We start from the raw sequence: 27,500 nt of genomic DNA on the forward strand, positions 1-27,500 counted from the left end.
ACAAACAAACAAACCAAACATCAAAAAACAAAAAGAATTCTTCATTCTTGAAGAGAAGCAACTCAACCTGCCCAGGTATACCTGAGGTGGACTGCACCTGATAGAAATGTATGGGTTTTGGTCCACTGCTTGGTCAGCACTGAATTCTTAGCCACCTTGTAGCATTTGCGTCAGCCTTGGAAAATATTTTAGAGCAGCTCAATAACAACTTCAAAATGAAAAAAAAAATCCACACACTTCACAGTTTCTTTCTTTGACAAGAATGTGTAAATTGAATTTCCTCCCAAGTTAAAAAAAAGGGGGGGGGTTGGCTTCCCAAAAATGTTTTCATTGGCTTTAAAAAATCAAAACGCACCAGTGTTTGGGTGACTAATACTTCCTGTGAAATAAAGATAGGGCAACACATAATTAAGTTCTGGCTCAAATAAAATTGTTGTCTTGGAAACAGTTTTGGGTATGAATATGGTTATGTTAATCTCCCTAATTCCTAACAATGATCCAGTTGATTAATTAGGTCAGGCTACCCACTTAAAAGGGTTAAGGAACAAACAAACAACTCCCCCTCACACCACCCCCCCCCCCCCCGTAAAAACAATCTCCGGAGAGAACACTGAGGGGAGGAAAAGGGATAAATCTCGGATTAGTTATTTGGAAGAGTAGGCGACAAGTGCTTTTTGGATTATTTGTAGTTTTTAAAGATCCGGTCGCACTAGGCAGAAAACAGGGAACTAGGCAGAAAACACAATAGCGTGAGGAATCCCTGCCGCTGCTTCTGGGGTGCAACATCCCAGGGGTTTCTCGGTCCGGGGCCCAGTTCCCAGCAGTTTTGAAGGAACTTCTACTTAGAGCACAGCCCTAAGGGGCGCCTCCGGGCGCTTAAGGGGTTTGGCTGGGTCCAAGTGTGAACTCTCGGCGTGCGAGCGCATCTCAGTTTGGCTCACACTCGCTCGGCTGTGCGTGCGAGTGTGTGCGCGGGTGCCCGCGCGCGAGTGTACGTGTGGGGAGGTGTGCGCCAAAGGGGTGGGGTGAGGGGGAGGGAGCAGGGCCCTAGGTGAGGCACGAGGGGAGGGAGGTCGCCAGCTCCCGCCTCTCCCCCGGGGGCACCAGCCGCTGCCTACGGCTCGGCCACTTCTCGGTGACGCCACAGGCCTCGCGACCCTCGGCTCGCCGGCCGCGCGCCCCACCGCGGGGGCAGGGATGGCGCGGGACTGACGGTCGCCTCTCCCCCAGGACTCCTCCGCCCCTCCCGGGGCTCGCGGGACCGCGGCACCGCCCCGACCTGCATGCGGGCCGGGCCCTCGCAGCCTGCGGCCCTCGGCGTCCCCGAGGTGGTGCCCTGCCGCGCCAGAGGACGACGAGGAAGAGGAGGAGGAGCCGGCTGCCCGCGCGCTGCGGCCCGGGAGCACGGGCTCCCCGGAGGGAGCTTGGGGCGTCCCGGCCCCGGAGGAGGGACCCGGAAGCAGAAGAGCAGCCGCGAGTGGAGGCGAGCCGCTGCCCGCGCTGCCCGGCGCCGGCTGGGGGTCCCGGCGGCTGGATGGGCGGCGGCGGCGCGGGCCGCGGGCGGCGATGGGCGAGGAGCAGAGCACGGTGAGCGGCGGCGGTGGGCCCTGGGAGGCGCGGGTCCCTGCCGGGGGCTCAGCGGGCCAGTCCCAGTCCCCCAGGCCGCGAGGGGACCGCGCCGGGGCTCCCGGGCCGCGCGCCGCCGCCGCCGCCACCTCCTCCTTCTCCTCGGAGGCGAGCAGCGGCGGCTGCGGAAGAGACCTGGACTGCGTGGACGCCAGCTCCCGGGATCCTGCGAGCAATCCAGCCACGGCGGGGCAGCCCTCGGGACTGCCACTCACCGGGCCCCTGGACCCCCAGAGTTTGGAACTGCAGCTGGAGCGCGAGGCGGAGGGAGCGGGGCCACGGGAGGCGACCTCCGGTCAGCAGCCCCCCGACGGGCTGCTCCTGGACGTGCTTGCCCAGCGACACCCGCCCCCCGCCAAGCCGCAAGTCTTCTGCTCCGTGTACTGCGTGGAGAGCGACCTGCCCGAGGCCCCCACCGCCGAGTCATTGTCGCCGCCAGAGTCCCCACCTCGAGCACCGCCGGGGCCGATTCCCGCCAGCCCTCCGCCCTCCTTCCCCAGTTCTCCGTTGTCACTCCCGGCTGACCCCCTCTCCCCCGACGGCGGCAGCATTGAGCTGGAGTTCTACCTGGCTCCGGAGCCCTTCTCCGTGCCTGGCCTATTAGGAGCTCCACCCTACTCGGGCCTGGGCGGAGTAGGGGACCCCTATGCGCCCCTCATGGTGCTGATGTGCCGGGTGTGCCTGGAAGACAAGCCCATCAAGCCCCTGCCCTGCTGCAAGAAGGCGGTGTGCGAGGAGTGCCTCAAAATCTACCTGAGCGCCCAGGTAAAACTCCCATTGCTCTCTGCCCACTTTCAGCCCATTCACCATGCCAGAGGTATGGTGAAGAGGTTCTCTAAGCTCCCTCCAAGGGAAGAGGTTACCGGGGCCCGCTTACCCAGGGCCTCTAGCAATTACTACCGTCTTAGCTTGTGTTTTTACCCACACTGGTTTACTGGCTGGTTAATTCTGCCCTGAGCTTCAGGTTTGGGTTAGCAGCTGCGGGAGGAATGAGGCGGATGCCCTCTGATTATTTCTTCTGTAGACTGCATGCAAGAGCTTGCTCCGAGGAGAGCAGAAAGACTGCCTCACTGGCCTGGCATCCCAGAAACTAACAGACAGTGAGCATAAAATAAATATTTGTGGAGCCCATGAAGAGAAGGGTTGGAATTAGTAAGGCAGGGCTGCGTGATACCTGCGTTCCCTTTGCCTATCGAAAGGTAAATTGATAATATCAGCTCTTGTCCACTTGTCAGTTTCCACGCTAACGTTAAAGTACGTTTCTCTACCGAAATTTTAAGCCACCACCACAGTACTTTTATTTCCTCAAGAGAGGAACAAAACAGAAAGAGCCAAACAAAGCAAAGAGAGAGCAAGAAGAGAATTTCTCCCAACAGGCAGCCGGGCAACTTTCCCTCCACCCCCCTCCGGAGAGCTTGGTTTTTTTTTTTTTTTTTCATGGAAAGCTTGAGAAACATAGCAGCCCTCCTTCATGGTTTTCAGTCTGTGGCGGCGTTTCTGCCAGTGTTTTGCACAATCCCTAATGCCCTTTGATCCCATATCTGATTGTACTAGGCCTCTTCATCTTTCAAAACCCTGTCAGTTCAGGCGCCAACGCTGGTGTGACGCTTTCTCTCATCCTCCAGGCCCCTGCGCAGATATTTTTAAAATTCGTCTCGAAATCTCCCCTGCCCTGAAATTGTTTCCCTCCTGCCTGTTTGTCTTTCCAGACTAGATGTCGATTTGTAGTCTGGATGGGGTAGCTTTCCGATGATAGTGTTGCACGTACTGGCTGAAGTGGATTGAGCAGGGCTCCCAACAGTGTGGTTCCTGTGTATTTTGTGGCCACTCTGAGAGTGTGTACTGTGCCCCACTGAAAATGCAAAGAACGACTTAGACAGACTGGAATGTTACACAAACAGGAGTTTGGCCCAAACGGCTGAGATTATCCAAAAGCCCCGGGAGATCGTGGTGTCTGTTTTTAGGATTTTTTTCTGCCAGTGGAGATTGAGAGCTGAAGGAATGAGGTTGCTTGTTTGTGGTCGTTTCTATGACATCACCCTTGTAGCGATAGTGCTGCCATCCCTGTGCGGAGCCTCCGGGTGGGACTCGGACTCGGACATTCCCAAAATATGGGCCTTGCTCCAGAGAACTCATGGTGAGAGCAAATGTCGCCAAAAAATAGTACACAGTAACATCTAGTGAGATGTAAACAATAATATCAAGTCACATTTATTTATTCATTCATTCATTATTTGTTTTTATTTATTTATAGGCGGGGTCTTTCTGTGTAGCTCAGTCTGGCCTTGAACTTTGAGTCCACGGCCTCCACCTCCTTAGTTCTGAGATTAGCTTTGTGGTCCTACTGTGCCCAGCTCTAACCCTTACCTACTAAGTGCAAAACCACCAACTGGTTGTGAAGTTCAAGGACTGGTTCTCCTGGTGGGTTATGCTGCCTAGCAGGTTGATTTTCTTACCCTGGGTCCTTCCGCCAAAGCAGTTTTCTTTTCTTTCTGTCAGCAGAAGTTACTTTTAGGAAGTTGGTGTTTTGAGTGGCAATGAGAAGAGAGGAGAAGGGAGTAGTTCTTTCAGCACGTACCAGCCAAAGCCCTGAAGTGACAGCAGTATCTGAACTGGGTCTGCCATCTTTGTGACATCCGTGTCCCTCACCCCCCAAAGCATTTGGCAGGACTTTCTACAGCCGGACATCGGTATTATTTCAAATAATCACAGTACAAATTAAGTCTAGACTGCCGGGCATGCTTCCATCTCAGGCCTGTGTACTTGATCCCCACGTCTAGCAGGTTCCCCTCCCGGTTCCTTTCCTTGCTCTCTCTACCACCTGCTCCTTTGGGTCCATGTTAGCACACCATCCTTTGTGGTCTTTGCTGAGCGTCTTTGTATGTGTTCATGTGCACACGTGTATGCATGGTTTTGCACATGTGTGCACTTGCACAGAGGCCAAAGGAGGACGTTGGGTGTCCCGCTCCATCACTGTCTTCCTTTAAAGACTGTATTTTACTGAACCTGAAGCTTGCTGTTTTTCATAGGCCGTCTGGCTGAGCTCCTGGATTCCACCTGTCTCTGCTCTCCAGTATTGGGGTTACAGGCATGCATATCCAAGCCTCACTTGTTTATGCGGATGCTAGGCATTCGAACTTGAGTCCTCAGGCTTGTGCAGCAAGCTGTTTTCTACTGAGCCATCTCCCCAGACTTTGACTCCCTTTTAAAAGTTGAACCGTATCCCACATTCCCTGTGTCTCTTCCTGGGTTTTAGTTTTTCTACAATAGCATTAATACACTTTCTTGTATCTAAATAGTGAACTTCTGTAAAGACAGGAGTTTCCATATGACTTTGTTAATGTCTGCCTATTTAGCATATAACTGATATTTGCTCAGTAGTTACTGAATTTGTAAAGAACCTGAGGTCACCCTAGAAAGCCTGGGTACCTAATTTCACTCAGAGCATTTTTTGGGGGGTAGGGCGTGGTTAAAGACAAGGTTTCTCTGTGACTTCTCTGGCTGTCCTGGAACTCCCTTTGTAGATAAGGCTGGCCTTGAACTCAAGAGACCCTCCAGCCTCTGCCTCCAGAGCACTGGGATTTAAGGCTTTGAGCTTTTTTTACATTTAAGAGAAAGACTTAAAGCAGATAATAAAATTGGCTATGTTGGCTTTTAGATCGCAAAGAGTTTAAGCAAACTTTCACTTATGCAAACTTAAGTTCTTTTCCATTGAGTAAAATGCAGGATTGTGGTTGTAATATTGCTGAGGTGATCCTGAATTTTAAGATGCAGCTATCTTTATATTCAGAGGTCTTCATTTCACGGTCTTCTTTGCCTGAGTCTTTCTCCCCATTGGTAACATTCAACCGTAGACAGTGATCTGTGGTAAATCCACCAGTGCTGAGTGACACAAGTCTAACTGTGGTTGCTGGGGCAAAATGGCATTGCAGCCAGATCTGATAGTACAGATCTCTAATCCCAGCTGCTTGGGACATTGAGGCAAACAGCACAAGATCAAGACTTGCCAGGACAACTTCGTGAGTTCAAAGCCAGCATGGGCAACTTAGACCCTGTCTCCAGATTTTTAAAAAGATGTGTATTTGTGTGTGTGTGTGTGTGTGTGTGTGTGTGTGTGTTGGGATGTGCTGGAATTGTAACTGACTGGTGGAGTGCTTACTTAGCTTCTGTGTGGCTTTAGGTTTGATCCCTAATACGAAAAACAAAACAACAGGAAAGTTAGGCAGAGGAGATGTTGCATGCTTTCTCTTTCTCCTCTGATAAGATTTCTTTTTATTTTATTTTATTCTGTTATTTTTTTTGAGACAGGGTTTCTTTGTATAGTGTATGGCTACCCTGGAATTTGCTCTGTAGAATATTCTGGACTCACAGAGATCCACCTGCCTCTGCCTTCCAAGTGCTGGGATCAAAGGCGTGTGCCACCACCGCCCAGCATGATAAGATTCGACCTAAGCAAACACAGCAAGCCTTGACTTCCAGGCTGCTTAGAACCTTTTGATGGGTGGGGGAACGACACGTGTTTAAAGACCTGTTAGTAACGTTTTCACATTTGAGTTTGTGCCATCTGCTTGGTGCATTATTTAACATCATTTAAGAATGTAAGGCAATCAGTATTAAACATTTTATACAAGCATTAAAAATGCATATTAATTGTGAGCTGGACTCCCGCCTGGTTGAGTGAACTCTTCTGAAAGGAGTGGCTGCATTCTTTCACTGAAGACAGGAATTTGGGAGATGGACACGCTTTTAGGCTTGGAGCAGCAAAGAGTCTTTCAGGGATTGAAGATGTTGCTGAGGGGGCGGCGGGGGATGAGTCTGTATCAGCAGTGTTTCAGTACAGGCCTCAGCAGTTAGATAGTGACAGTATCTCTGTGTCGTGATTGGGTAGGAAGTTTTCTTGGTGGGGTGACTTTATGGTGCAGTGGTTACCACACACTTTCTGATTACCATGATGAAGAGGAGACCTGTAAATCCGAACACCAGTCACCGCACAGGGCACTGAGGTTATGGTTCTCTGAGACAAAGAGAGTGGACCTGGCTTACACTGCCTAGGTGTATGCGTGTTTTGTACATACAGTTTCAGAAGTGCGATTCCCAGTGACAAACATGACCGGCACATAGTTTGTTCCCAGGATGCCTGCAATGTCTCCCAGATTCCCAGGTTCTCCTAAGTGTCTCAGCTTGTTCGGCCTTTGCAGCACTCTCCTTGGAAGAAAGAAGAGCCTGCAGAAACCATCCACAAATAGAAAAATGTCTTGTAAATACGAAATAGTAACATTTAGTTAGTGCTTTGGATCACACAAAGGGAGAACTGAGCCTCCTAACAGACTAGCTAAAGGCAGCAGCTGTTGTGGCCTTTAGCACACTGCTCAGAAGTGCAGGAGATTGGCAGATGCAAATGACTTGGAGTGTGTACACCTGTCCCATGGGTATTAATAGCAGCAAGAAACACATTTCTTCTACACATTGTGAGGAGAACAACTGCTACAGGGTAATGTCCTAAAATGACTGCCACTGTAGTCACCCTAGGGCCAGTGACCTAGTGGCCAGAAGGCAAATGCTCCCTTAGAAAATCCAAGTCACCTAGTCTTCATGCGTAAAGGAGTAGAACTTAGTTCTTTTCCTTCAAGTCTTAATATTCTTAGGTTATCGAACATGGAGTTTGACCATCATTGTCTTCATGTGGGTAGATTCACAGAAGCTCCCAGGCCAAATGTGGTCATCTTGACAGTGTGAGGAATGATGCAAGCGTGAGCTCTGCAGACTTCAGTGTATGTGTTTGTGCATGCGTGCGTGAGCACTCTTAGTGCATATTTAGGGGGGTGTGCTAACGTTCGTTTTTGCACACCTTCCTGACTTGTGTCCTGTTTTCTTCTTCTCTCTCCACAACCATTTCTCTTTAGCAGTTGCGTCCATTTTTCTTTGACTTTTTGAAGGCGCTTAATTTCTGCAGGGCAATCTCCCATACTGAGATCTGGGGCCGGCAGACCCTGGTCCTCCTGTGGCGGGGCTTTCCCGTGCCTTCCAGCTGGCTGGAAGAGAGGCTCTGTAGATTGTCCTACTCCGAGCTCCACGGGTAAAAGATCTCGAGTAACACTGCCAGTACTTCTGACCCTCCGTATCTACTGACACCTTTAGATGTGATTTTGTTTTCCTTCCTGAGTGGATGGAGCTCAACGTTTAGATCTGAACACTACGTAGTCTAGGGGTGATTGACCAAAAGGATTGGGATACATTTTGAGTTCTCAGTGTTTTATTAAGAGTTTGTCATGGGCAGTGGAGACAGGCAGCTGGCAGTAGTTTCTTATAATTACCCTGTTTGCTAACTATTGTTCTGTTTTTGCATTAGACCTGTACCAGGAGATACTCTATAGGCATAGTAAGTGCTCTCAAGAAACCATTTAACAGTCTTGCTTGAAGTATTTTTTTGTTTCCAGTTTTATTGATAAAAGCTCTTTGTAAAGCAGTTAGATACTAACTTTTTCCCTTTTTCTTATTCTCTGGGAGCTTCTTTTAAGACCATGCCAGAAACCAGCTAAGCTTTTATTAAATGTATCATTTTTTTCTCTTACTATGTTTAATTAAAAATAATAAATTTACATACTTTTTAATGTGTACCTGTATATTTATATATGTATACACATGCACATGCATGTTTTAGAATGCATTGCAGCTGTTTGGAAATAGAATATCTGTAAGCACCTTCCTCTTTAAAATATTTACTGCATTAACTTTAGGGAAAACATGATTTTTGCTAACTTTGTTTTGGTTCATTCATGACAGTTTGGCTGAGTTTAAAGAAAGAGTGTTTTTTCTTTCCCTGCTGCTGATGGAATGCTGTGTGGAATATGCTTATCACATGGCCGAGCCTCACTCACAAACCCCACGGCCGAAGAAAGTGTTTATCTTGTACACATTCATTTTGTTAGTATTTTATATACCAAACTAAAATGAAATTTCTTACATTAGGTTCTTTCCTAGACTGTTAGTTAGTTCACCGTCCCTAGGAATGTAGTCTCCTGTATTTACTGTTCTCTGTAGCTTTCCACCATCCCATTTACGCTGTCCCTTGTGGGATAATTGCGCTTGAACTGTGTCCGTACTCACAAATGCTGAGAACAGCCATCTATTCAAAGTCTTTATTCTAATCATTCTCATGCATAGTTTATCATTTGATTTCTGTGTTAGCACCCTCTGTGTTACAGGTACTGTTGTCTGTGTTCAAAAAGGAAAGAAGACAGCGAAGTCCCTGGCTTTGTGAAGTTTATATGCTAGGCTATGAAGAAGATATACATCTATCATTTAATATATTAGAGGAAATGAGAGCTGTGGAGAAAAAAAAAGGCAAAGGAACATTGGAAAATGCAGAAGAGGGGATTGTTACTAGGTTTGTCATTTGGGGGGTTTTGTTAGAGATGGTATCTTTTCCAAACTACCTTCTCAGTTAAGACCTTCACAGGCCAGCAATGGAACAGACCATATGCACATCTAATAAAACGGCAGCTGAGTTCCAGCGGCAGAGAGAGCTGGGGTGTGTGGGGATGGCCAGGAGACCCTCGTGGTTGATACACGGCAGATACAGTGGGTGTGGCAAGAGGACAGAAGACAGGGATTTAAGGTCCTAGGGAGTTTACCTTTCCTCTGAGTACGATGGGAAACTCCAAGGGTGCTGCACAGAGAGTAGCCAGCTACGACTGTCCTTCTGAAGGGAGTTACAGTGTCCACGCAGAATGTGCTGTGAAGATTGAGAAGTAAAAAGATCAGTGTGAAGACAAAGGCATTATTCCAAGCAGAAAGCGTATAGTTTATACTAAAGTGATAGAGGTGTACGGTTTGAACTGTTTGAATTTTGAACACTGCAGTGATGTAGATGGCAGAATTTACAGGATTTACTGTTTGGATGTGGTGTGAGAGTAAGTGAATTAAGGATGATTCAAGATTTGAGTTCAGACAGTTAGAAAACTGGGTTTTCCATTCAGTAAAATGAGTAACAGAGGAGGAGGACCAGGGTCGGAGAGAACGAGGAGTTCGGAAGACTAAGTGTAAAATGCTGTTGAGATATGTAGGAAGGACTTCTTACAGGTGGTTAGTATCTGACATCGGAAGCGAGATCTGAGTAGAAGATATGAATTGGAGTGTTAATGTATGAAACCTGGATGAGGTAGAGAAGGAGGGCTGGGGACCGATTCTGGTCATAGCAATGTGCACGCATATGCAGCGTGGGTCGTATGAAAGAACCAGCAAAGAGCTTGGCAGGGAGAAGCCAACCCGTCAAGAAGAGAACAGAGATGTGATGCCTCCCAGAAGTTAGTAACCACACCTTTAAAAGGGAAGGAGGGCAGGGGAGGTGGATGAGTACCTGAGTTTGGAGCCCAGGCACCTACATAAAAGCTGGGCTCTGTGCACACGCACTGCTGGGGAGGCAGAGATAGGCAGGTCATCTCTGGTTTATTGACAGAGAGCCTGTTTAAAAAAAAAGGTGGAAGGGACTTGATACAGTTTTCTAGTTTCCACACATTCACATATACAAGCAAGTCCATGTGTGTATAACAATGTCCCAAGCACGTGTGTGCACACACACGCACACACAAGTATAAAATAAATGGGAAGGAATAGTCTTCCATCTCATGGGTTTGAGTCTCAGCAGGATGATGACTGAAAATGACTGTCCCCTTTCCCAGCAGGGAGGTGGCTGAATGGATCTGTTTTCATTGGCAGTTGTGCACTTGGCCTTCAGATTACAGTAGGTCCAAGTGAACAAGAACAACTCATTTTATTTCAATTTGTAGACAATAAATAGTGGTTCCTAATACTGCAACCCTTTAATACAGCTCCTCATGGTGTGGTGACCCCAATCATAAAGTTATTTTTGTTGTTGTTTCGTAACTGTAATTTTGCTACTGTTGTGAATTGTAATGTAAATATTTGGTATGCAGGATATCTGATATGTGACTTCTGTGAAAGGGTCATTTGAACCCCCCAAAGGGGTCACGCCCCACCAGTTGAGAACACTGAGGGTTAGAGTAAGTCACTGAGCTATGAAATGTTGGAAGTGGGATTTAAATTTTGATTGGTCTGGCTCTGGAGGCTGCAGCCTTTTTTATTGTCTTTACATTTGTTATCTTATCAAAAAGGTGCTGGCAACTGAGGTCGCAGGGAAGCTGGGCGGACTGGGCATAAGACTGTAACTAATTTGCATTTCCTCCAAGTAGGCTGCGTGGTGTGGGGAGCGAGGAATTGTCAGGTATGACCATCCCCTTGGAAACACTTAATGTCTGGGTGGAGAACATATCGTAGGAGCTGAGTGCAAGTAAGAAGCCGCTTATATGAAGAAGGCAGCATTCCAGAGGGGAAATGTTTATATCGCACAGAATCAAATCCTCCCGGCTGAAGAAGGAAAAGAAGTGGAAGCTTCTGGTGGGATTTAGCAGGGAAGGCTCCCACTCAAATGTAACCAAGGGACACTCCCGAGAAGCAGTGCTTTGATTTGCTGCTCAGTTTTAGTGGCACGTGTTCCTGCTTCCCTCTTGACTTTGAGTCTTTTTTTGACAGCCCCCCAACTCTAGGGTTTGCTAACATTTACTCGTTTTCATTTACTCCTGGGGTTCAGGTGGCCTCCGTATGTTTTTATCTTGGAATACTCATCTGATCCCATTTTTCTTCCTATCTTTTGACTGGAAGGCTTTCTTGGCCAGTTCTAGCAGGACGTCCACCCATGCCTACCTGTAGACAGTTCATCTTAAATTTTCAAAATGGATTCCTGCTTCTGTTCTTTTCCTTCCCAGAGCTTATTTTCTGCTGTAGGGATTCCTGGTTCCATCAGTCACACCCAATTCAAACACTCAGGCCATGCCTGAGTTCTTTTACCCCCACGCATTGTTCTTTTGGTCCCGCATCCTAAGGCTTTTTTGGTTTCTTTCTGCTATACCTTTCTTCATTTCTGCTCCCATTTCCTTTGCTCCTGCCTCCACTTTTTCCCTCCTGGATCGTAACATTTTACTTTTATCTCTGTGTGTGTGTCTGTGAATGTGTGTCACATATACGCAGCTGACTGTGGGGATAGGAAAGGGCCCTGGATTCCCTGGAACTGGTGTGACAGGTCATTGTGAGCCTACCCGGGTCCTGGAAATCTGACTTGGTTCCTCTGGAAAAGCAGGACGCAGCCTTAACTGTGGAGCCATCTCTTGAGCGCCTCCCTCCTGGACTCTGGTGACTTGATTCCTATGCTTCAATCTTGTCTCCAATCTCTTTTTCCAACACTGAAGCCAGAGGGTTTTTAGGATGCTTGGACATTTTTGGCTCTCTTGTTTTTAGTTGTGCAGTGGTGGCCTCTTGCTTGTAGAGTAGAATGTGAACTTTGAGTGTACATGTCCCTGAGCGAACTGACTCGGAGTCCTGTGTTTCCCAAGCTTTGTTGTCAAGTAGCCCCAAGCCTATAGCCATGTTAAACTTTTTGATTTTTTTTTTTTTTTAAAAAAATTCCAGACAGTCCTATAAATTTTTTCCAGACAGTCCTAGCTGTTCTGGAATTCATTCTGCAGACAAGGCTGGCCTCAAACTCACAGAGATCCACCTGCCTCTCTGCCTACCACCACCACCTGGCAAACGTTGATCTTTAAAGACCTATATGACATGCCTGAGGTTTTTCTTTTAGTAACATGAAATTCTGCTGGTCCACATCTCTGCTTCTTTCATACACCCTCATTCTTCTAGTCTCAGTTAGGTATTCTATGAGGTTTGTTCCTCACCCGCTATATATGGATTAAGCATTCGTTTTATATTCTACTTTTTTATTTGCGGGTATAAAACAATGCAGGAACCCTGTAGGATTCTACTTACTCTATTGTATCTAAATTGCCTCTTTTCTGCTCTGTGTTTCTATTAAACTATAAAACAATATGCAGATAAAACAGCTTTTAGAAAGCTCCCACTTTCTTAAACTGTAACTACGTTTCTTTTCTTTCTTCTATTGGGAGAATTTGATTCTGTGGGATAGGAATGTTTCCCCTCTGGAAAGCTGCCTTCCTCATAGTAAGAACTCAGTGCTATTTTGTCTAGGGATTTCTGGGGTATCTATGAAGTGATTGCTGCACAAGCATGAGGGCCTGAGTTAGGATCCCCAGTAACCAGGTAGAAAGCTAGGCATGGCAACATGAAGTCAAGCCAGCACTGGTTAAGTGGAGCTGAGACCTTCCTCCCACCCACTCACCCCCACACAAACATGCACACATGGGATACACACACATACACCATACTTATATACAAAATCATTTCCTTTTGTGTTATAGGCACGGAAGTATTGCATATAAAGTGGGCTTGCGTATTCTATTTATATTTAATACATGTAGGATGGTGTTGTCAGTATATAAAATACTGTACTAGTTAATGCTATAGGTTGAATACTGAATGTCTTCCTAAGGAGCCAGATGTCGAGCGCTTTTTCTTCTGCTTGTGACACTATTGTGAAGTGGTAAAATTCTTAGATGAGAGGAGCTAGTGTAAGAAGTCAGGACTTATGGACATGGTTTGGAGGCGATATTGGAACCCTGGCCCTCGCTCTGTCTTCTACTTTCTGGAGCCATGAGCTTGGTAACAGTTACGCATTCGCACTGAGAGATACTGTGCTGTTACAGGCCCAATGGAACAGTGCCAGGTGACCAGGAAGTACAGCCTTGCAACTTTGCAACTGAGCCAAGTGTTTTGTTTCTTCTCTTTCTTTCTTTCTTTCTTTCTTTCTTTCTTTCTTTCTTTCTTTCTCTCTCTCTCTCTCTCTCTCTGTCTCTCTCTCTCTCTCTTCCTTTTCTCTCTTTCTCTCTTTCTCTTTCTTTTTTTTTTTTTTGTTTTGTTTTTTGAGACATTTTCTCAGTGGAGCCCTCGCCGTCCTGAAAGTCACTTGTAGAGTGGTCTGGCTTCGAACTCACAGATACCTACCTGCCTCTGCCTCCCAAGTGCTGCAGTTACAGGCGTGTGGCACCATCCCTCTGTTTGTATTTTGTTTGTTATTGATCATCTCAGGTATTTGGTCACAGTGATGCAAAGCTAAGAGCCACATCAATCCTTTGAAGTGACAATTTCAGTATTTCGTCCTCTTGTGTGAAAACCTGCGGAACTTTCCTTCCCTCACCTCGCATAGAGATCCCAGTTCCCAGCACTACCAGGAGGATGTGTCGTGCCTTAAGGTTTTCAGCCCTGTCTGACCAAGCTCTTCTCTCAAGGCTTAATGTCCTTTTTGTGGTCAAGTCCCCTCAGCCTTCTGGTCTCTGCCAAGTCTGCATGGACTCCTGCTTGTTGTCGGTGCTCGTAGTCCTTTTGACTGTGTCAGCATGTCCTTGGACCTGTTGTGTTTACTAGCTTGTGGGATGACTGGCGTTTGATTCTGTCATATTGTGATACCACCCATAGTGTCTTCGTTACTTTCGCAACTAGCACCTTCGGTTGGCGCCCAAGATAGAGTAAGTGCTCAGTTAATATTTATTAGAACCAAAGGGAATGATAGGAACATGAGGTATGTTTAGATTGGTTGAAAAGTCACTGATGTGAATCTGAACTTTTGACATACTGTTCTGTAACATATTTAAATTTGAAGGTAAATACCATGACTAGCTAGAGTCTGTCTTAGGTCATCTCCCCAACACTCAAGAGTTTTTTTCTTCAGTTCCAGCCCTCGCTCTGGTTACCATGCCTCCTGCTTAACAAATTCTTCCAGAACCTAGGGGCTTAAGATGACCGTTTTATTTTGACCATGACACTGTGGGTTAGGAATTTGGGAGCTGCTCTGATGGCCAGTTCACGCCTGGAGTTTCTCATGTGGTTCTAGTCAGATGTCACACCCACTCAGCTTGCAGCTGTTGCCAGGGAGCTCAGCTGTGGCTGTCTACCAAAGGGCCTGCGTGTCTTGGGCTCTGCTTTAGAGCCTGCTTTCCCTAGAGCCAGCATCCAGCCAGGTGGACGTTACCTCATCCTTCCACCCTCATTTGCAAGTCTGTCAGCAGCAGCATCTGGGCAAAGCAAACACCAGCCCACCCAGACTCAATGGGAAGGGGCGCTCACCCTATTCTTTTTTGGTTTTTTGAGACAGGGTTTCTCTGTGTAGCCCTGGCTTTCCTAGGACTCTCTCTGTAGACCAGTCTGTCCTCAAACTCACAAAGATCCACCTGCCTCTGCCTCCCCAGTGCTGGGATTAGAGGCATGTGCCACCACCACCTGGCCACCCTGTTCTTTTTAAGGTTGTGTCGAAGGACTTTGGAGACGTATTTTAATAATGACCACACAATTTCAGGTAAAATGCAGAAACAGTGATAATTTAGGTAGCGAAACTTTTTTAGAGTTTTACTCTGCTTTTAATGCTCATGTTTTACCTGCCTTTCATATAGTTCCAATATGTCATTCTATTGGTTAATACAATTTAATGTTGTATTTTTATGCATTGTATTTGAATAATTTTATAAGGGCTCATATGAAAACTGTTCCTTCTCAGAATTATTTCAGATATTATTGTAACTGAAATATTTTGGGGTAAACTTTTAATGATTCTGATTAGTATTGCTTAAGCATTCTCTCTAGTACAACTTCCTTTCCATGATATCAGAATTTTAGTCACAGTGGTAGTTAAAAATCTCCCTTGAAAAATTTAAGCTTTCTGGTTTAACAGATTTTTTTTTATTGTGTAGGATATTCTATGTGGATGACATTATAAATTAAGGATACTTTAGAATTACTCCTCCTAGTTAATCCTCATTAGCCCACTGTTGGGGTTTGTTGTTTATGGTAGTCTAGTTTGTATGAATGATTTCTTTTTTGTTTGTTTGCTAAGTGTCTTCTTGAACAGGTAACGGCATTTCCAGAAGCAAGTCTGTTGTACTCAGAAGTTCCTTCTCTGTGCTTGAAGAAGAGGGAATCTATAATAGAGGGCACCTGTACTGGAGGGGATCTATAATAGAGGGGACCTGTACTGGAGGGAATCTATAATAGAGGGGACCTGTACTAGAGGGAATCTATAATAGAGGGGACCTGTACTGGAGGGAATCTATAATAGAGGGGACCTGTACTGGTGGGATCTATAATAGAGGGGACCTGTACTAGAGGGAATCTATAATAGAGGGGACCTGTACTGGTGGGATCTATAATAGAGGGGACCTGTACTGGAGGGGACCTGTACTGGAGGGAATCTATAATAGAGGGGACCTGTACTAGAGGGACTCTATAATAGAAGGGACCTGTACTGGAGGGAATCTATAATAGAGGGGACCTGTACTGGAGGGAATCTATAATAGAGGGGACCTGTACTGGAGGGAATCTATAATAGAGGGGACCTGTACTAGAGGGAATCTATAATAGAGGGGACCTGTACTGGAGGGAATCTATAATAGAGGGGACCTGTACTGGAGGGAATCTATAATAGAGGGGACCTGTACTGGTGGGATCTATAATAGAGGGGACCTGTACTAGAGGGAATCTATAATAGAGGGGACCTGTACTGGAAGGAATCTATAATAGAGGGGACCTGTACTGGAGGGAATCTATAATAGAGGGGACCTGTACTGGAGGGAATCTATAATAGAGGGGACCTGTACTGGAGGGAATCTATAATAGAGGGGACCTGTACTGGAGGGAATCTATAATAGAGGGGACCTGTACTGGAGGGAATCTGTAATAGAGGGGACCTGTACTGGAGGGAATCTATAATAGAGGGGACCTGTACTGGAGGGAATCTATAATAGAAGGGACCTGTACTGGAGGGGGATCTATAATAGAAAGGACCTGTACTGGAGGGGGATCTATAATAGAGGGGACCTGTACTGGAGGGAATCTATAATAGAGGGGACCTGTACTGGAGGGAATCTATAATAGAGGGGACCTGTACTGGAGGGAATCTATAATAGAGGGGACCTGTACTGGAGGGAATCTATAATAGAGGGGACCTGTACTGGAGGGAATCTATAATAGAGGGGACCTGTACTGGTGGGATCTATAATAGAGGGGACCTGTACTGGAGGGAATCTATAATAGAGGGGAACTGTACTGGTGGGGACCTGTACTGGTGGGATCTATAATAGAGGGGACCTGTACTGGAGGGAATCTATAATAGAAGGGACCTGTACTGGAGGGAATCTATAATAGAGGGGACCTGTACTGGAGGGGGATCTATAATAGAAGGGACCTGTACTGGAGGGAATCTATAATAGAGGGGACCTGTACTGGAGGGAATCTATAATAGAGGGGACCTGTACTGGTGGGATCTATAATAGAGGGGACCTGTACTAGAGGGAATCTATAATAGAGGGGACCTGTACTGGAGGGAATCTATAATAGAGGGGACCTGTACTGGAGGGAATCTATAATAGAGGGGACCTGTACTGGAGGGAATCTATAATAGAGGGGACCTGTACTGGAGGGAATCTATAATAGAGGGGACCTGTACTGGAGGGAATCTATAATAGAGGGGACCTGTACTGGAGGGAATCTATAATAGAGGGGACCTGTACTGGAGGGAATCTATAATAGAGGGGACCTGTACTGGAGGGAATCTATAATAGAGGGGACCTGTACTGGAGGGGGATCTATAATAGAGGGGACCTGTACTGGAGGGAATCTATAATAGAAGGGACCTGTACTGGAGGGGGATCTATAATAGAAGGGATCTGTACTGGAGGGGGATCTATAATAGAGGGGACCTGTACTGGAAGGAATCTATAATAGAGGGGACCTGTACTGGAGGGAATCTATAATAGAGGGGACCTGTACTGGAGGGAATCTATAATAGAGGGGACCTGTACTGGTGGGATCTATAATAGAGGGGACCTGTACTGGAGGGAATCTATAATAGAGGGGACCTGTACTGGAGGGGACCTGTACTGGTGGGATCTATAATAGAGGGGACCTGTACTGGAGGGAATCTATAATAGAAGGGACCTGTACTGGAGGGAATCTATAATAGAGGGGACCTGTACTGGAGGGGGATCTATAATAGAAGGGACCTGTACTGGAGGGAATCTATAATAGAGGGGACCTGTACTGGAGGGAATCTATAATAGAGGGGACCTGTACTGGAGGGGGATCTATAATAGAGGGGACCTGTACTGGAGGGGGATCTATAATAGAGGGGACCTGTACTGGAGGGAATCTATAATAGAGGGGACCTGTACTGGAGGGAATCTATAATAGAGGGGACCTGTACTGGAGGGAATCTATAATAGAGGGGCCTGTACTGGAGGGAATCTATAATAGAAGGGACCTGTACTGGAGGGGGATCTATAATAGAGGGGACCTGTACTAGAGGGAATCTATAATAGAGGGGACCTGTACTGGAGGGAATCTATAATAGAAGGGACCTGTACTGGTGGGATCTATAATAGAGGGGACCTGTACTGGAGGGGGATCTATAATAGAGGGGACCTGTACTGGAGGGGGATCTATAATAGAGGGGACCTGTACTGGAGGGGGATCTATAATAGAGGGGACCTGTACTGGAGGGGGATCTATAATAGAAGGGACCTGTACTGGAGGGGGATCTATAATAGAGGGGACCTGTACTGGAGGGAATCTATAATAGAGGGGACCTGTACTGGAGGGAATCTATAATAGAGGGGACCTGTACTGGAGGGGACCTGTACTGGAGGGAATCTATAATAGAGGGGACCTGTACTGAAGGGAATCTATAATAGAAGGGACCTGTACTGGAGGGAATCTATAATAGAGGGGACCTGTACTGGAGGGGGATCTATAATAGAAGGGACCTGTACTGGAGGGAATCTATAATAGAGGGGACCTGTACTGGAGGGAATCTATAATAGAGGGGACCTGTACTGGAGGGGGATCTATAATAGAAGGGATCTGTACTGGAGGGGTATCTATAATAGAGGGGACCTGTACTGGAGGGAATCTATAATAGAGGGGACCTGTACTGGAGGGGGATCTATAATAGAAGGGACCTGTACTGGAGGGGGGCGGTATATAATAGAGTTATCTATGGTAGAAGGGTTATATACTTGTGTGATGTGGGCTTTTTCTCCTGGCTCAGGTAACGTAATTCAGGGATTAGTCATTCCCGTGAATGACTAATCCCTTTTAAAGTCTTCCTAATCTATTTGCCTCAATACTATTCTCTACTGTAAAACTTGAAAGCTAATTATAGGCTACCTGGCAAATCACTTCCCTTTTGTGGTGTTCACTCTTGCTGTGTTTCCTTACGTGATCATTGGCCATTCTCAGCGTCCCAGAGGCTGACTAGCTCTGGGTTGTGTGTGGCAAGTACAGTCGCCACAGCCCTTTCTCCTAGTTGCTGAACAATAGAAACAGCAGGGAAATTAGACAGTTGATTATAAACTATTTTTCCTAGCGCTTGGAATTTAATTAGTTCGTATCTATCTAAGGACAGCTATCTGGAAAATTTAGAAGTGACTTTGAAGTAGCTGTATTGTCCTTTGCTTTTTGCTTAAATATGTGACCTTGGCAAGAAAGGCCAGTTTCATTCCTTGGCCGAAGATGCCCTGGATGAGAAATGATAGGGACGATCCCAAGTGTCCTCATTTAGTCCAACTTCTTCTCCCTATGTGCTGAACTTTTTCTTCTCAAGACTATTTCTGAAAAATGTCTAATGATAGGGTCCTAAAATTTAAGAAAGTAATACAGTGTTGATATATTTATGTTAGAATTGTGTGTGAGTGTATGTGAGTGTGTGTGTGTGTGTGTATGAGTGTCTGTCTGCCTGTCAATTTTCAAAGTTAACTTGTGTCACAGAAAGAATATTGACTAATTTTGAAAAATCCAAATGTACTCTTTTTCCAGCTAAGTTTTTGTTTCAAGTGTAGTTTGAATTAAACAAAACAAATAATTCTAACGTTTCCTTTTGTGTTGTCCAGAGTTCTAATGTTACTTTGTGAGGCACTCTTAGTAAGTGGGAAGTCCGTAAGAGGGAATGCTTAGGAGGAAAGGGTAATGATGTTTTCCTTAGCTTTGCTTGTGTCTGTGTCATGTTTTCCTTAGCTTTGCTTGTGTCTGTGTCATCTAAATGAAGATTTTCAGAGATTTTAGTCTGACTGTTGAAAGATTTACAAGTGTAGTACTGTATGTTTAATTACAAGAATGGTTGGTTATGGTCAGGCAATATAGGCATTTAGCAGTAGCAACTTTCCAATAACCTATATATGAGATGCAAGAGTGAGTGTAATGATTTAGCAAAAACATAGGAACAATGCAATGTTTTTAATCTGTCCTCAATTTTAGATACTTTCTCAGATAGTCATTGCTAAAGTGTCAAAATGAACAGAATGCAGACTTCAGAAACCCAGAATCACCAACAACTGACCCAGTTTGCAAAAATAAAGAAGGCAGTTCTATAGCCTTGCTTTTATATGGTTAATTAATTCATTAACCATAAGATGTAAATAAAAACAAACAAACAAACAAAGCCAAATCCCTGGAACTGCGGATTGTTTCATCTCAGTATCGTCTTGGTTTTTTACAATCTAGATGGGCTGGCAAAGCCCTGTTGGTTTGTTCAGCGCAATAGCTAAGGAGGCCAAGGTCAAGTGGGCAGTCTTCTCACAGACTGGTTTGCAACTTGCTGATCTATGGCCACATCCTTAACCCTGCACAGTCATGGAAGAACCGGCCTGATGCTGATCATAAGACCAGAGCTCTGGCACGGTGGGGGAATAATTAATCTTGTCACCTTTTCTGGATGAACAAATCGCAGGTCAAACAGGCAGCCAAGAGTTCCAGGGCTGGAATCTCACTGTCCAAAGCTTTCTTTTCCTTCATTAGAGCCAAGTGTTGAGAGACCATCCTCCAGTGCAGAGAAAACAGACGAGGAACAATGAAAGCAGAGACTCAAGTGTTCTTATTCTGTTAAAACAGTTTCAGAGCACACAGATGTGGGCACACACACTCACCATTTGAGGCAGATGGCTCTTTACACAGAAGTTTATGATCAGTTGTCTCAGAAAATCAACAGGTGAGAAATAATTTCTCCAGCTGAAGATTAGGGTGTAATACACGAGACTAAATTGTACGTTACCTGTTGTTGAAGACAGTGGATCTAGGAAGAGAAAGCTGTGTTTTTGTAAGTAGTCAAAGTTGGAACTTGGCTAGTATCTGGAAACTGGCCGTTGCCGTAGGAGGTGGTAGGATGGGGTGAAGGACTGGATAGTTGTGAGCTAGAGTAAGTGAACACACACACACACAATCAAAACACACTTGTGGAAAAAGAGAGGATGTGCGGGGGACCATGATTGGAGAGGGGGCTGGAACAGAAGAAAAACAGAGACCTCCCCCAGAGTGGAGCCGACCAGGCTTGGCCTTCAGGATCTGAAGGCGGCTGCTCGGCTGCAGCAGCTCAGGCAGTGGGAGGCTGTGGAGGGCGCACAGAGGGCACTGTGGGCCAGATTCTAGAGCTCCTCTGTGGAATCGATACTTTATCCAAGTGTAATGAAAAATCACTGGACCGTTGGCACGGTTGTATAGGGCTCATTAATGTTTTAGAAAGATGCTCTCTTTTGTGTGGGCAGGAACCTGTGTTTAAGGAGAATAGCAGCAAGGAGGTGGCTAGGAGACAGTTGGCTGTCATGCAGGTGCTGCAGGTAGCTTGTCTCTGCCCTACCCCCTCCTTGCCCTTTGCCTTCCAAAGGTGTTGGGGGGTGTACCGCTGGAGGGCCAGACCCTGCTGGAGAAGCAGACTCTGCCTGTGCCTGCAGCCACTGTTGAGAGGCCCAAGGTTGTGAAACCCTGTGCACCAGCTGCAGGCTTATCTCCCAGGCAGCGTAGCAAATGTCTCCTTAATTTGATTCTCTGTCCAGATTTCACCTGTCTGGGGTGGATTTCTGTTTGTTTGCTTGGTTTTGAGTGGTTTGGAGACACTGGGTAAAAACTCATTGCCCTAAAATATAGATACCCATGTCTGTAGTTATTTTACTGACTGTCAAACCAGGTCCTTTTTAGAAGAGAAGTTAACCATTTGCTGTTTCCTTTTTAAAAATCTTCCTCCCTTCTTTCCTTCCTTCCTTCCTTCCTTCCTTCCTTCCTTCCTTCCTTCCTTCCTTCCTTCCTTCCTTCCTTCCTTCCTGGATAAAAATTCTCTCCTTAATTTGATGCTCAGCAGTTAGCCTTCACCATCATGTGACATAGGCAAGGGCTCCACCCTCCCCACATAGATAGCAAAGGCTGCAGCAGAAGGGGATACTTTAAGGTGCTGGTAATTCTATTTATGCATGGTAATTCTTTGCTGAGTTGGTTAGTAACTGCCCTTTGCTTCTGCTGTTAACTGTGTTTAATTACTCGTATTCTTCCTTGGTTTTGTAACAGGCTTCTGTTCGTAACTGCACTTCCTCCGTCTTCAGTGGCACAGGTTGTGGGGTCACGGCTCCACCAGACACAGGCTGTGCTATTTTGATGTGGCTGTCCAAGCCTTTGTTTTCAGTAAGCATATGGTGATAAAGTGGCTGCTTAAACAAAGGTTTGCTCTGTTGGGTGTGTGCTGAGTAACCGAGCTGCCCCTCCCTCCATACATTGATTTATTTCACTCAGTGCCTGGGGATTTCCTCTGATACAGTCTACGTTTATTATAAACCAGCAACATTTCAGTTGAGGTTAATGTCAGTGTCATGTTTTTCAGTGTATGATAACAACCTCAGCATTTTACCTTTCTCCTAGTTCTGTGCCCTAGAATGTTTTGCAGGCATTTTAGACAAATATAAAGGTGTACATATGTTTCACCATCAGTTGTTCAGGTACTGTGTGTGACTTTCCACTAGAAGAAAAGCAATTTAATGAGTAGTGTGCACTAAACATGGAATCTTTCCAGAGTAGATAGATAGCATGATCAATGACAGGTACTGGCTAGTGTCCAGGAGTACTTCAGTAATTTAAATGGCTATAAAATAGTCTTGGAAACATTAATAGTTTCACTGTATTTTTGTTAACAAAACATTGCAACTCCTTACAGGAACTTGGACTGTTTTTGCCTTATTTTGTCCTACTTTGTTTTCCTGAATGGTGCCCTTTCTTCCAGGCACAGGCACGTTCCATGCCACATACTGCATACAGTGTTCGTGAGCAATAAGTGATATCACCTTGTTTTTTAAAAAAGGATTTCTTTGTATTCATGTGTATGCGTGCGTGTGTGTTGTTTGTGTGTGTGTGCCTGTGTGTTGTTTGTGCGTGCGTGAAAGAGAGAGAGAGAGAGAGAGAGAGAGAGAGAGAGAGAGAGAGAGAGAGATGTTCGCAGGTATGAGTGCTCACAGAGGCTAGAAGGGTCATCAGATGCCCTGGAGCAGGAGTTATGCCATTCCACTCCCGTACTTGGAACTGAATTTGAGTTATAACAATTATTTTCTAGATTTATTTATTTTATGTGTATGAATATTTTGCATGCATTTATGTATGTGCACCACAAATGTGCTCACTGCCCACAGAGACCAGAAGAGAGTGTAAGATCCTCTGGAATTAGTTAGAGACGATTGTGAGCTGCCCATATTGGTGCTGAGAATTGAACCTGGGTCCTCTACAAGAGCAACAGACCCCCTTAACTATTGAGGTTTTTCTCCCTTAGCATGCGGTGTTAACCACTGAGCCATTTATGTGCTTTGGCTATATTTGTCTCCCTGTAGCCATCCTTCACCTTCTTCGAGTGTGCTTACTTACACTTTGATGTCATATATATGAATGAATGTAAATGTTTATATAAACACATTTTCTTTATCCAGTCATCTGCTGGCTCCATAATTTAAGCTACTTCTATAATTTAGCTATGTAATTGTGCTATAAAAAACAGCTATGCAATTACTTCTGAAGATGCTGTCTTAAGGTCCTTGGGATATATTTCTAGGAGAGGTGTACCTGAATCATATGATAGCTCTGTTTCTAGTTTTTTTGGGGGAAACTTTCCTGCTGGTGACTATAGCGGCTGCGTTATTTATATGCTTCCCTGCAGTATCCAGAGTTTTTTCCTGCACACCGTCGCCAGCATTTGCTTTTGGATACGGTGGAAGCAGTATAGTTTTAGCCTGCATTTCTGTGATGGCCAGGATGTTTGAATAGTTCTCATTTACTTATTGCTCGTTTGTCCCTTATTTATTGAGAAGTGTGAGGCACTTTTACTTACCCACTTATTTGAAGTGGGGTGTCGTTTTCTCCCATTCTGTATGCCTGATGTCACGCTTGCCATTACCTTGCTTTTGAACTTGATAATTTCCCGCCAGGTCTTTTGTCAGATGCTGGACCCCTTTGGATAAAGTCCTTGCTAACGCGTTGTGTCAGTTACTTATTTTGTCGGTATGACCACACCCTGACTGAGGCAGCCTAGGGGAGAAAGGGTTTCCTTTGGCTCACAGTGGTCAGGGGACAATGGCTGCCGAGCTTGAGGCAGCTGTCAGGCTGCACCTGTGCTCAGGAAGCAAGGGGAGTGGATGGAGTATTCAGCTGTCCTTCCTTCAGTTCAGAGCTCCACCCACAGGATCATGCCGTGCATAGTAAAGGTGACTCTTTCCCCACATCAATTTATAAAGATTACCCTTGTAGGCATGCCCAGAGGCTCCCTTACTGGCCAATTGTAGATCCTTTCAACCTGATCATTTAAACCGTCACCTGCCTGTACCTGAAATGTCTCCTCCACGCTTCCCTCTATGGCTTCAGGGTTCCAGGTCTTAGTGAAGCTCCTTGCTCTATTTTGAGCTGATTTTGTACAAGTTAGAGACAGGGATTTAGTTCTAGTCTTCTACACATGGAGAGCCAGTGTTTCCCATTATCATTAGTTGAAGAGGCCTGTTTTTCTCCAGTGAATGTGTTTGGATCTCTGTAGAAACCTTGGTGGCTATTGTGGGGAAAATTTGCATTCTGTTCCAATGATTTAATGACCTATTTTGAAATTAAGTCTTGTGATGCCCAGCATTGCTCTTTGTGCTTTGGATTGTTTTGACTATTGATTTAAGATCTCTTTTCCTTCTATATTTTGTGAAGATCGACATCAGACTTTTGATGAGGAGTGCATGGAATCAGTAGGCTCCTTTTGGTAATAAAGCTATTTTCACAAATTAATTTGGAACAGCTGTTTGTGTCTGTGTAATATGTAAACATACCACTGTTCAGTTCAGTATGAAAAAGTCAAATATTGATGACACTATGATATGTGAAAGCAGTTTAGTAAGTTCCTCAGAAGGGGACATGAATTTGTGTCACATGCTGCTTTGATCAGGTTGAAGGATCGTAAAGAGGAGTCAGTTCCTTTTTTTTGTTTTTGTTATTCTTGTTTTTTTTTTTGTTTTTAGAGACAGGGTTTCTCTGTAGTTTTGGAGCCTATCCTGGAACTAGCTCTTGTAGACCAGACTGTCTTTGAACTCACAGAGATCCGCCTGCCTTTGCCTCCCCAGTGCTGGGATTAAAGGCGTGCACCACCACTGCCCGGCTTAGTCACGTTTCTTGAGTTAGCAGCTTTGGGAAGTCAATAAAAACAGAAATGACTATTGTTGTAAAATGTCTTTTATTGACTAATTTGTTTTGATAAAAAGCAAAACATTTGTTAGATAGTCTCTCCTCTGTGGGAGATATAGTCAAAACACCCCAGTCGGGGCCCATGCTGGATGGTGCTGAACACTCTCTGTACTATGCTAAGTGTTTCCTACAGATACATCATACATATAATAGTTAATAGATTAGGCCCAGTAAGGCTAATAAGACTGGGAGCTTGGTGAGTAATTGGAACAACTGAAGATAATGGCACACTGTAGTAAGAGTACAGTTTCTCGGCACACCTTACTGTGTTTGTTGTGCCGTGCTCACTCATTTTATGATGGTGATACGAGACGATAACCCAGAACCTGTGCGATAAGATGAAGTGGGGCAAGTGCCCTACATTCATTTCTGTTGTGGTGATGAAAATACACCAACAAAAGCCAGCCTAGGGGAAGGGCGTTTATTTTAGGTCGGGTTGCAGTCCATTTCTGTAGAGAAGTCAGGGAGGAACTTGATGCATGTGGTCCCATCAGTGTCCAGAGCACGAGGAGCATGAGTGCACACACACATACCGCTCAGCTCCCTTTCTGACACTTACACACTTCAGGACCCAGACCAGCCTGAGTCTTCCCACACCCATTAATCATCAAGCTGGTCCCACTCAGACACGCCCACAGGCCAATTTGATCTTGACAGTCCCTTATTGATACTCTTAGGTTGTTCTAGAAACTGTCATCTTGACAGATAAAGCTAACCATCACAGTGAGTGACGTTAGAATTGTCGTGAGGGCTCAGACCTCATGGATGAGACTTGAGCCTAGTGTTTGAGACCATGGAAAAGATGCATATGGCAGTGAAGGACAGAACCTCGCTGGTTTCAGTCTCCTGGCACCTTGCTCTTTGTCCACCCCAACTCCAAAACTGAAAAGATGTGCCCTTTGTTGATAAATTAACAGCTGTGGGGTATTTTGTTAAAGCAGCTTAAGCAGACTTTGATGCATACTTTGGTGTTTTCTAAGTTAAATACTTGGAGGCATCCTTGTAAAGTCTGATGCGTGAGCAGTGCAGTCTTTGAGATTTGTCTGGCCCTAGTTAGTTTCTGTGGTCATCACCCTGATGATGTATGACACAGTGTATAACAACAGCATGTCACAGCAGAGGTGGCTGGATTTAAACTCCCCTTCTCAGGGTGGCTGAACTATACACGACAGTTCATAATTATTCGTCATGCTTTTAATTTTTTAATTTAGCATACAAAGCAATGGGTTTCATTGTGGCATTTTCATTGTTTATCCTCTTTTACATTATTGTTTTCTACCTTCATTTCCTCTATACTTTAAAGTAAATTCTGGGTCAGTCACAAGAGTAGAAATTATCATCTTCATTAAGGGAGTACAATTCACATCACACTCCCGTTACTCCCCCTTTTCTTCTGGGTTGACAGGGTTCTTGAACTTCTGTTGTAGGGAGGGCCCTCTTGTTTGTCCCGTCTGCCCAGCTAACTTAGCCCCGAAATAACCACACAGAAACTGTATTCATTAAATCACTGCTTGGCCCATTAGCTCTAACTTCTTATTGGCTAACACTTACATTAATTTAACCCATTTCTAGTAATTTGTGTATCGCCACGTGGCAGTGGCTTACCAGGTAAAATTTCCAGTGTCTGTTTTTGGCAGCTCCGTGGCGTCTCTCTGATTCTGCTTTCTTTCTCTCAGAATTTAGTTCTGTCTTCTCCACCTACCTAAGTTCTGCCCTATCAGGCCAAGGCAGTTTTTTTTTTTATTCATTAACCAATACAAGCAACACACAGAGGGGACTCCCACTTTAACTGTTTTGATGTGCAAAGCCAGCAATCACTGTTCCTGCCAATGCTTTGCCCTCTTCTGTAACCTCTTTTGGGTTAGTTAATGTCACGCTGACCTTTTCCTCTGTGTTGAGAAAGCTGCAGTTTTATACTGGAGGGAGGACAAGAACTGCCAGACAACAGACCTCCTCTTGCGATAGTGTCATGCACTGATGTGAAATGTGCTCTCCTGTTGTTGTGATTCCCTCTGTGTTGGTCTGTCTTTGACCCCCTACCCCCCCCCATGCTATGTATTTTCACAATTGCATAGCCTAACTCCATGTTAGTAATTGCACTGATCATTGTAAAGTAGACTCATTGTATTTTATGTGTATGAATGTCTTGCCTGTGTGCATTAAGTGTGTCACATGTGTGTCTGGTGCTCACAGATATGAAAATAGGACTTTATAGGTGGTTTTGAGCTGCCATGTGGATGCTGGGAATTGAACCCCGTTTCTTCTGCAAGAATAGCAAGTACTCTTAAGTCATCTCTTCAAAATCTCAAAGTAGATTTTAAAAATAATTTTAAAAATTAAACCAATTACGTCTGCAATAGTTTACCTATTCAAAATATTTCTCTTAACAT

The 27,500-nt window shown here is 45.3% G+C and overlaps 1 protein-coding gene across 1 annotated transcript in view; it reads left to right on the forward strand.

The window, feature by feature from the left end:
- Nucleotides 1–1,432: 1,432 nt before the first annotated feature.
- Rnf217 (ring finger protein 217) overlaps nt 1,433–27,500 on the forward strand; it is a 113,810-nt gene continuing 87,742 nt past the window's right edge. Inside the window, exon 1 of the mRNA XM_075946384.1 lies at nt 1,433–2,391. Within this exon, the coding sequence (XP_075802499.1) occupies nt 1,567–2,391 (825 nt within the window). The 5' untranslated portion in view covers nt 1,433–1,566. The remainder of the gene's footprint in view (nt 2,392–27,500) is intronic.

This window comes from Microtus pennsylvanicus, chromosome 1 (assembly GCF_037038515.1).
Source record: "Microtus pennsylvanicus isolate mMicPen1 chromosome 1, mMicPen1.hap1, whole genome shotgun sequence".
NCBI lineage: Eukaryota > Metazoa > Chordata > Mammalia > Rodentia > Cricetidae > Microtus > Microtus pennsylvanicus.